At 36.4% G+C, this 11,651-nt stretch overlaps 2 protein-coding genes across 2 annotated transcripts; both read right to left on the minus strand.

Moving 5' to 3' along the window:
• Positions 1-3,684: 3,684 nt before the first annotated feature.
• On the minus strand, positions 3,685-6,004 carry LOC116134077. The gene has a single exon (XM_031419744.1). The coding sequence runs from the start codon at positions 5,905-5,907 to the stop codon at positions 3,709-3,711; it is 2,199 nt and encodes a 732-aa protein (XP_031275604.1). The 5' UTR covers positions 5,908-6,004; the 3' UTR covers positions 3,685-3,708.
• A 1,100-nt stretch (positions 6,005-7,104) lies between these two features.
• LOC116134087 lies at positions 7,105-10,419 on the minus strand. Its single transcript, XM_031419755.1, has 2 exons — positions 10,216-10,419; positions 7,105-9,195 (listed from the first exon to the last, which is right to left on the minus strand). The coding sequence occupies exons 1-2, from the start codon at positions 10,272-10,274 to the stop codon at positions 7,326-7,328; spliced, it is 1,929 nt and encodes a 642-aa protein (XP_031275615.1). The 5' UTR covers positions 10,275-10,419; the 3' UTR covers positions 7,105-7,325.
• Between the last annotated feature and the right edge of the window lie 1,232 nt (positions 10,420-11,651).

Here is an 11,651-nt window from a genome sequence, read left to right on the forward strand (position 1 = left end):
GTCATGCCACTCTAATCATTCTACCTCTAACTATATATATATATATCATATATGTAGTTTAGCATATGCTATTTTACAGTTGATAGCATTAACAAAAATGATATTATACTTTTTCTTTTATCAACCAATGTACTGGCTTACATGGCTCAATTATATTACTGGGTTAACTCCTAATTTCAAACTTCATAATCAAAATTCCATTGGTGGTGGTGCTGCTATGGAGCATTCAATGGGACAAGGCATCAAGGAGTGTGGGTTGAATAAATACGTCTGTCCTAGATCCCAACATTACTACAATTGAATGACTGATGTATGAAGGAATGTCTAGATGTCTAGTATTAAGCACAATGGCATGTTACAATAACACTAAATATAGATATGGACAGAATGTAATGTTCCATTATTCACCAACAACAATAGCTTTACAATCCATAAATAAAGAAGACAGGAAATTCCAGTTAATAATTCATAAAATGGTCCCCCAAGTTAACACTTTTTTTTTTTTTTAACTGGTCCCAAGCATGAAGATTGATGAGACGGTGACCCACTGTGGAATTTTGGGCACAAGGCAATGTGGGAGGGTGAGGCCAAAAGTACTGGAATTTGAGGCAATTGTGAAAAGGGCAAAAGCAGATCCACATGCAAAAGAAAACCTCTCTTGCCTTCCTATCCACTCATTAGTTAACACTGTGTTTAAATTCAATGGGCTTGTGAGGCTAGATTTAGTAAGAATCTTAAAATATCTCACATTTATGAGATGTATACCATTGCTTTTCAATTAACAAATCACCAAATACATGCTATGCCCAATAGCAACTTTCCCTCTCTTCTCTGGCCAACTGATTTTTAGGGGGCAGCAGCTCACATGACAAGATTAATAATATAACCACAACATTGGAAACTTAACCTAACATGCCTACAAATTTGAAATTTTTTATTACCAGATTTTTGCAAAATGCATTTTTTAAGAAAACAAAAATCTTGCTATCGTGTTTGCTAGGTTTGTCTACAAGGACCAAATGACATGCACCAAGCCTATTAGCATGAGCAGAGGTTGAGGATTGGAATCAGAAAGTCTGATTAGAATCTCAGGAAAAACACACATTGTTTACGTAAAATGGTTGATCTTAATTCTCGAGTTATCGTCAGTCTAGAACGATAACACTAATTATTTATTCTTACTATGATATCTTTAGTTTCAGTGTACAATTTGATATGGAGAGAAGCTATGGACCTCCATAAACAATTGGACTGATGAGTCGATGTCTGTATTTGCTGTAGGGTGTGGTCCAATATACTGGTGACTGGACCACCTTAATCCCTCCCAAATTCGTTCCACAATCAGCTAAAAGACTCAACTGAAACAGGCGTTTATACTTGAGAAATAGATTTTGGCTTCAACATATAGTACAGAAACAGTACAAGACAGCACCTTCTGCAATTGTTTTGTAGATTAAGACTATAATGTAAAAGAAGGTTATAAACACAAAATGTAATTGAGGATTGATTGTTGTTAGGTATGGTAAGTCATTTCTTTTTGCAAACACAAATTGACCGCACACTGAGTAAATCAATACAGAAAGGGTCCCCGGAAATACCCATAAATTTATTACCATTCGTCTTTTCAATCCTTATTTCTAGTGTAACTCAATTACAAGGACTACAACAACACATGCATAGAAACCCAGTTATCTCGATAACATCACTCTCCCATCAATACTAAATTTGTCTTGTCTTTATCAGCCCTCTCGGTTTAATTTACTACCAGTGTCATTGAAAGTCCACTTCCATTGAAGTAAAAGTAACCAGATTCTAACAATTTTTATTACAACTTTACCAGATATATCTACCATTGAATTGCCAACCCTTACGGCTTCATAGTTGTACTTGTACATGCTCTGAATTGAACAACAAATCACAGGCAAACTGCATTTCAATATAATGGTCATGGTAGCCTGTCAGTCCAAGGCTACCATCACAGAACTGATAGACCAAAACACATGGAAACAGATTAAGACAATTGCTTACCCTTTTATTTAAGCATCAAGTTTCGAAGACAAGCTCAGTAATAGCACAAACATGTGTTTTACATGACGATTTTGAAATGCTGCCTCACTTTGCACAAAACATATGATCAACCTCACCAATTCTGCTGCCTTAACACACCAAGAACTTAGGACAAATCATAAGATGCAAGTAATGATACAATTAGATAGGATTTAATGAGCAAGTTTATTAAAAAAATTCTTTCTTTTGACCATCATATTCTGATCTATGTAAAGAAACTAATGCAGCAAACCTAAGCTTCTTTCATCTTGCCAAAAGAACCTACAGAGTAAAATCTTACCATTTGGGACTAACACTAAAGACTTTTGATGCTCCAACTTCATGTAAAATAATAGTTGCATCAATTAAGCACTAACTTGCTAAGGCTACAAACCACAATGATAAGCAAAATGCAAAAATTAACTGTAAAGATTATAAAAGGTTTTCAAGTATAGCCAGACAAATCTCAGATTCCTGAAACTTAAAGACCACTTATTTGAATCCCCAATACTATATGAGAAACATTGTAAGAATCGTTCCTAAACTAAAATAAAAAATCATTATTTTTTTTCAAAATAAATTTTAATTTTCTCACCATTAATTCAAATGTTAAGTCTGTAATGCCATAATAGGTAACAAGAATTTAGCTCCAATAGTAATCATTCTAGAAATCAGAAGTTAGATAAACTATTTTGCTCATTTATAGCTCATGAATTAGAAGATTTGAAGCTCATTGGGGCTCGAGGCCATGCTCAATAGCACCTGATATGACACTGACTTTTCATGTTTTTTCAGTTCCTTTCGGTATGTATCAATGTCTCTTAGTACATATATTTTGAAGTAATCAACAAAGGGGATGAATGAACCAGTACTGAATAGAAGCCAAACAAGAGGAGCACCCACTCTGCCTAGAAGTTTCAGGAGTAAAGAATTTAATAAATGAATATTAATTTAAATATATGGTAACCTTTTTTCTTTTTCTTTTTTTTTTTTTTTTCTTTTTTAAAAGAAAATACTGATTAAAAATTAGCCTGAAATTGCATAAATTTTATTAAAAGTGGAACACTTCAAAATCAGGAGTCATTCACACATGTTATACGAATGTCTGCATCTGCTTCTACTCTCATATTACTTTATGAACTNCTTAGTACATATATTTTGAAGTAATCAACAAAGGGGATGAATGAACCAGTACTGAATAGGAGCCAAACAAGAGGAGCACCCACTCTGCCTAGAAGTTTCAGGAGTAAAGAATTTAATAAATGAATATTAATTTAAATATATGGTAACCTTTTTTCTTTTTCTTTTTTTTTTTTTTTTCTTTTTTAAAAGAAAATACTGATTAAAAATTAGCCTGAAATTGCATAAATTTTATTAAAAGTGGAACACTTCAAAATCAGGAGTCATTCACACATGTTATACGAATGTCTGCATCTGCTTCTACTCTCATATTACTTTATGAACTCTATGTTTTCATTATGGATCTTTTCATTTGTTTGTGCCAGGTTGAGTATGTGCATTGCAGCTATATGTAAATAATATCACTACCAAATACCTTTCCAGCAGTTAAGGATTGCTTAGAATAAGTCTTATAAGTTGGAAATGTGCAAGCCAAAAAAAAGAGTTCGTACGAGGAAGTTCAATAATTATTTAGTTATATCATTAACCATCTTGATTAGAACAACTTACAGATCTTGATTGTGAATTTGTCCTAAGGGCCTGTGGTCCACTTACAAAGAAGCTATCAGAGTAGTTTACCATTGCACTAGAGTTCACAGCAGTTACATCTTTTGACCTGCCTACCAAACCAAGTCTGGAAAAATGATCACCCCATATATCATATGTATATTCATCTCTAAACCCAGCTGGTTCTCCTTTAAAAGTTTTCTGGTTGCAAATTTTCGATCCAGGAGCTCGTGCATGAGGTGCAATTGTGGAAGTTGAAGCCAATGGAGATGTAGAGCACAATGCACTTCGGACAGCCTTACCAGCACAAGGAAAAGTGGCAGAGGGCAATAAAACAGGTTTACTAGCAATTCTTCTCTGTCCTGGGCTCTGCTCTGAATTAGAAATATAACAGTTGTTACCACGGTACCTCCCAGGAAGCTGAGGCTCCAATACTTTAGCCTGAGAAAGCTGGGGCTCCAATACTTTAGCCTGAGAAAACTGGGGCTCCAATACCTTAGCCTGAGAAAGCTGGAGCCCCAATTCTTTTGCCTGTGAAGGCTGCGGCTCCAATACTTTTGCCTGAGAAAGCTGGGGCTCCAATACTTTCGCCTGAGAAAGCTGGGGCTTCAAAATTTTTGCCTGAGACACCAGTTCAGGAACTTGAACCTTCTCACAGTGTTGGTCAGCCATTTGAGTAAATGAATTTCTAGACTCAGTGGATTGGTCCAAATCAGGAGATGGTACCCAGGTGCGGGTAGAGGTGAAAGATGTGATCGGAGACAATGGAGATGAAGGTGTAGAATTTCCACTTTGACTACTTGAAACTTCAAGTAGTCCTGTTAATACTGTGCAAGCACCCTTCCTCTTCCTTCGCCTTCGTCCCTTTTCTTTTCCAGTCCTAACTGTTAGGTTATCAGTTTGAGATGCTTCCACTGTATCAGAATCCTCAACTACTGCAGGTTTTGAAGGCACAGATGGCAATCCTCTTTCACTTAGAGTATCAGAGAAACCGTTAGTGTGTCTATGATTTTCCAAAGTTGGTTCTGAAGGCTGAGCATTCATGTCCTGCTCTTGGGGCTCATTTTGACTATCACGATACCCATCTACGGATGCTTGCTTAGACATTTTGCCTTTCCCAATTGAACTCAACAAACAATCCATTTCATCAGGCACAGAACTTTTGATGTTTCTCTGGTTACGATGTACACGAGAAGACTTCCCAGCACTCCTTGTAGTATTAATAGAATTTTTCTCATCTTTATAGATGCAATCTTCGGAGCCTGGGGCCGTCATTAGGAGATAAAGGAAATACAAAACGGAAGTGATTATACATGCAGCAAAAATAATTGCTATGGAGAATTTCCTCAATCGCCAGAAGACTGATTTCTTACAGACATTAAGCATTAAAACAGGAAGGTTTGCCTTCATGGGTATCACAAGAATACCAGTGGCCAAGGTCAATTCAAGATCCCTATGTACCATAGCTGCAGAAAAGTCGGTCTGGTATGATATCAGGAGCTTGGTTGACTCCCCAGGTTCAAGAAGAAAACCTGTACAGGTGTGGACCATAAACCCATCCAAGCCACATTCTGTCCCAGAAACTCCAATACTTCTCACCTCCAGAGGCAAATCTCCTGTGTTCTTGACATAGAGTTCTTTTGATAATGGCTTTGAACAAGCAGATGTAGTATCTTCCACTTGAAATAGCATGTCCGGAGTGAGATTTTGAGTAACTGGCAAATCGACACTGAATTCTACACTTTCAATGGACTCAGACCCCTCAAACAACACTAGTGAAAGTGAACCTCCCAATCCTCTCAAAGATAACCACTCTACACCAGAAAGGTTGTTCCTTATCAGGGCTGAACTTCTCCAAGTACATCGATCTGAGGGGTTAAATAATATTGGCCCAAAAGATGCTCTACCATGAGGGTGAACAAAAGCCTCTGTCACTGCATTCTCTGCAATTGAGAAGCCATACCTCGTTGGTCTAGTAAATTCCAAACTCCCCGATGATGGAGGCTGTATCAAGCCATCTGTGCCCCTGCACTCATCAATGATTTCACCAGAGTTGAGAATAAGCTGCATCACAACTGGGTGCTGGCTAGGATTCTTAACAGTGATCCATTTGGAGCGGTGATTGCCAACCTGAACCATGGGGAACAGTACTTCATGATCATCAAGCACAGACATACCACTTGTTAAACCTTGAGATTTCCAGTTTGTGAGCACAAATTCATCAGCCTCTGCAGTCGCCAGTGCCTTCAAATATAAGTTCACAAAAGCTTAAGTATTTTAAACACAGATCAAGACATAGAAGCATCTAGTTATCGAGAACATTCAAGAAGCAGCACAAAAGATAAAAAAATAAATAAAGAAAATCCCCTACACCTTCAAAACACAATATATCATCATATGAATATAATTAGTTTTGTTTCTTTTTCCTTTACGGAAAGGGAGAAAAAGGAAGACAGGCCCCAGGCGCCGGGGGGTGGGGAGTGTGATGTCATTAACGGTAAATCATGAGCAAGAATATAGACTTCTTTAACTTATCATTTATTTGCTAAAAGGAGCAATTAGGTAATGGAAGCCTTGAGACTTCAACTATTCAGATATCTATGATATATGATAAGATATAAAAATAAAAAAAACACAGAACCAACATCAAACTCCCCTCTAAAAAGCTATGAAAATAAATTCCTAGTTCTGACCAATCCTCTCTCTCTCTCTCTCTCTCTCTCTCTCTCTCTCTCTCTCTCTCTCTCTCTCTCTCTCCTTCCTTCCAGTTGTTGACAGCAATCCACTGCTCACTATTACTTCCCACAAAATCAGAGAAAATATCTCAACATTTAAACTGGAAACCATAAAAGTACAAAATCCCATAGTGAAAACGCAAATTTTAGAACTCAGCTTTACTCTTGGCATTTCACTCATCTTAACAGACAAGGAATAAAATTAATGAATATTACACAGACCAGGAGACAATCTATTACACAGAGCATACACCAAGGACTTTACATAGATATTCTTGGCAAGGATTTTAGCCATACATGTTTACAACTTAAGAGCCTATACTGCATAAGCAACAGCAGTACTAAATAGGCATATCTTATCCAACTGAAACTATTCTTGGCAGGTATGAAAACCTCAGCAAGATCTTCAGCCATGCATGTTACCGAACAAAATTTTCATGGCAATATGCAAATATGCATCAACTAGACGGACAATTTTTATTTCATTTGTTTGTTTGTTTCTCTTCAGGCTTGAAACAGCCAGCTTGTTTGATTGTCATTTTTACATGCCCAAGCACTTAAAAACTGTTAATCTCTCAATGATGTATCTCTACGTAAAACTACTACAAATGTCAGATTGAAAAGGTACATCATCACAACTACAATGGACCCAGCATGCTAAATGGATTAAAATTCACCTTACACAAGAGAACAGGTAAATGTTAAACAATTAGCTTCCTAATAGGTAACAGGTTCATGGTCAACTTCTAAGGAGCATTAAGAATACAAGACTATCGTTAGAATAATTTGATAAAATGAAAAACCAACACATGAATCAAACACCAACCAACACACACAAATTGGACACTGAAACTGAAATCAGCATACCTCAACCTTTGATGGCAATTTCACACCATCAACCAAGGACCCTGTCCTAGCATTGCCAGATTTGACACTTCCAGCCTCATATTCGTATCCAATGGATGAATCCTTTTGATGTCTTGAACAAACATTGATTACATCCTGGCAAGGAATTTCAATCTGAGGACTGCTTGAGTCATTTGTCAGTACAAATAGTTTACAATTTCTGTTCTTATTAGATACTTCAGGAAAAGAATCATGTAATTCAACAGGCAGTTGGGTGCAATAAACAACAGCAACTTTTGTGACAGTTCCTGGAAAAAGTAGCAAGCCTTCCATATACTTGATCTGTAAAAGCTTTGTGTCTGCAACTTCACTAATGCTGACAAGATTCAACATGTAAGAAGCTCTATTTCTGAGAGAAATGGTAACAACAGTCCCACCAGTATCCTGTGCCACAAGGGATTGAAGCGAAACTAAAATAGGACCAGTAAGATCTCCATAGGCTGCTTTCCTATCTAGATCAACTTCAAGAGGAACTATAACTGTATCAGATGTGTTCTGTGAAGACCTTATCAACTGCAAACAAAATGCACCCAGAATTTTTCCTTCCAATCCTAATGAGAAATCTATCTCTATGATCGACTCACTACTGCGAGAACCAATCCCCCAGTTTCTATGGGGTCTCATAGCCATCAGTGAAGAACCAACTTGACCACTCTCCACAACCAACCAATCCTTAACACTCAGCAACTTTATCTCTTCAGAGTTCGGAAAATGTCCTGCGCCACAATTTGCTTCAGTTTGATAGGTAGTATTCCCTAGAGAAACTGATACCCATGCAGTTACTTCCTTCACGTGGAGGGTTTCATCAAAAGGATTAAATAAGGAGAAATTCTTACTCAACCGTCCACGAGAGGGAACATCCAAGTCCATTAAAGGCTGAATCTTGTAAGGAGACTCAACACCAAATCCTTTAGCAGAAACCAGAAAACCACCAGAGCTTGTCTGCAAGATCAAGCGAGATTCTGACAACCCCAACCATCTAGGTAAAAACACAAAACAAATTGAAGCCTCTTCACCAGGTCCAAGTAAAATTTCACTAAAATTGCATGGATAGAACTGTGTGTTCGTACTAAAAGGTTCATATACATGTAAGATGCTGTCATTACAGGAATTTGCTACTGTTAGGAAAGCTACTGAAGGGAAAAATAAATACTCTTGTCCCCAATCCAGTATAGGAGGGCTTATCTCTACCTTAGGTGAAGAAGATGTACCAAATGAACCTGGCTTGCTCATCTCAGAGTTCCTGCTTAACCTAACATTAGTACTATGCTGATTTAGAGAAGTTCCTCTACATGAAGAAAAATCATTTTGATCACCACCATCAGTTTGAATGGATAGTTCATGGATACTCTCTTTGAAGTTCAAGGAACATGAAACAGTCTTGCCATTTAATAATCCAAACATCCCATAGTCTGATGACCAGGTTTTGTTACTTGCTATCCTCTGAGTCTCAGTTGATCCTACAGGTAATGGACCATCAGACTGAATCCTAGAAACTTCTAAAGTATCTTCCCTGGGTTTATGGTCTTCTGAAAAAAGACCAGGCAACGTTGAAGGAAAGCAGAACAAATTGGAACTGGTACAGACAGTCTCAATATTTAGCTGGGTCACCGAAGTTCCTTTAAGATAACCCGAATTAGTATCACCAACAATAATATCGTGAAAATTCACCCCCTGATGATCTCCGTAAGATCTGCATGCATCATACTCTGCTGATTTCTTCATCCCATCGCTAGAACAGGGTCCACATGTAGCAAGCCAAAAAAAGATACATGACAGAACCAGAATAAAATGGAATGAAGTAGCTAGCCGAATCAATCCCCTGCATAAACAACATCTGCCAACGATTACACATACAAGATACTAATGGATGGCAGGTAAATAGACCATTGGCAACGTAAAAAGGAAACAACTTTGAAATATTTTTTTTAAATTAAAGACGATGAAAATTTAACAACAACAAAAAAAAAAAAAAAAAAAAAAAAAAAAAAAAAAAAAAACCATAACCATAACCAGAGAGCCTTTACATTAAACTAAATTGACCGTTTATTTTCTAAGAAAGAAAAAAACATAAAACTACATAAGGGCCTCAGTTTCCTCTTGTCTACCATTTTCTCAGCAACCAAACATAACCAAAATGATAAAACCATTATAGGACCCAAAAAGAATGGGAGGGAGATAACGCCAAAAGGAAAGAAATATAAAAAGCGTTGGTCCAGAGAGCGGCAATATCATATGATGACTAAATAATTTTCCGTCGTTTGTAGTCCGATATAGTAAGATGACCAACCTTATTTACCACTTAAATCTTCTACATTACCATATTAAAAATAAACCCAGAAAACATTAACACAAGTATTAAGCAAAGAAGCAGCTAACTTTAAACTTTCCAAAAAAAATTGGAAATTATTCTTACGATATTATCATCATTATTAGTTTAACCTTCATATCAATACTCAGACTGAACTTCAACATTCCAAAACAGTGCTTTACCCAGAAACAAAATTGATTCTTTTATACAGACGTGTTATTAGCTACTTAAATAACATTAACCAAAGTCCAACAAACCTTGAAAAAAAAAAATTGTGAAAGTGCCAGAAAAATAATTTTCTTGAGTAATACAAGTAATATAAAGAGGGGGGAAAAAAGCATAAAACTCAGAAAAATAGGCGAAAAAACGGTAATCAAAGCTCTAAAAAGGGCAAAACAAGTAGCTGAATACCTGAAATGACAGAAGGCAAAATAAGGAAAAAGGAAATAATTTTAAAACAAGTTTTTGAAAGCATCGAAAGCGAAATATGAAGCGAAGAAGGCGAGAGAATGTAGAGAAGATAAGAGTTACCGGTTGTAGAACATGGAGAGTAACAGTGGAGCAGTGATCGTTAGGGTTTGTAACTCCATGTCTGAGGAAATGAAAATGATCAGACCATCTGATTGACTATTTTTTAGGGTTTTGATTTCCGGACAGAAGAGAGAAATGCTTGGAACTCAAGCACACCTGATAATAGCGAACGAATGGCCTTCAAGAACCAACCAGCCTAGTGAAAGAAGAAAAAGGAGAAATGGCAGCACAGCTAAATTTTGACCAAATTATCCTTCCGTACTCACAAATTGTGAATAATATAGAAGAATACCGTAAATAATACGGTGATCACTTTGGAAAACAAAAATTAACCATACACTTTTATTATGGTCAATATTACATTGGATATAAAAATTTGTGTATATGATATAATTTTATTCACTAAAACTAGTATTGAGTGTAACACTAGAGGTGAAAGAGAGTGTATATTTTTTCTTTTGTTATTTTTAGAAAAAAATTAGTCCTTAAATTGATCGAATCTAACCACCAGTTTGTCATTAATAAATTCCATTTAGTATAATTTTTGCTTGAAGAAGGTGGTTTTTTTTCCATCATTGCATTCTATATATGTATGTGCTCAATCTAAATAAATTATTTTTAATATAAAGTAAATATCCCATTATTAGAAAAATATATTTAAAATAATTATATGTAGACATTTCTTTTTATCATTGCATCAAGCATCGATTTATATATACCAATTTATACACATAATAAATATACGAAATATTGTTTTTGAAAGAGGGGGGGATGTCTTAAGAGAATCAAATCAAATAAGAAGACGTGCGGACAAGATGGTAATTTGAAGAGGGATAGCACAGTGGACACTTGGGCGTTGTATAGAAGAGTTGGAAGACTTTAAATTAGTATTTTAAATTAAAGGTTTATAATGTGAAGGGGACAAATCCCTTGTGTGCATTTAGTAATTGGTGCATGATTCATAATTTTAATTGGAGCAGTTAAAAGTCTGTTTTGTCCCTAAAAGCCAGTACGGTATTCGTGGCGGAAACATATGTTGACAGCTAGAGAGAGATTATGGTACGGCGCCAATTTGGAAACACATTGGCGCTTTGTGGTTCGAGCCTGACCGCACCGCACCAATAGCCCACTCAGCCTTTCAAAACGTGTCAAGCTTGTCTTGGTCCGTGACCGAACTGATGAGGGTAGTTTGGAAGTTAGAATAAGCGTATTGATTCTAAATGACAGACCCACACAAGAATAATAGTGCACGTTAATCAAGGAACCCTAGATACAAAGGGCAATGCCGCAAGGGCTCCATCATCATCCACCCGTAGCATTTAAAATTTATATATGTATGGAAATTATTTCCATATTAAAAGAGAACATTTTTTGTTACAAAAGATTTGCCTAATTTTTTATTTATCCATTTCTATTTAAGTATTCAATGCTACTGC

The sequence above is a fragment of the Pistacia vera genome, unplaced genomic scaffold (assembly GCF_008641045.1).
Source record: "Pistacia vera cultivar Batoury unplaced genomic scaffold, PisVer_v2 Contig282, whole genome shotgun sequence".
Classification (NCBI taxonomy): Eukaryota; Viridiplantae; Streptophyta; class Magnoliopsida; order Sapindales; family Anacardiaceae; genus Pistacia; species Pistacia vera.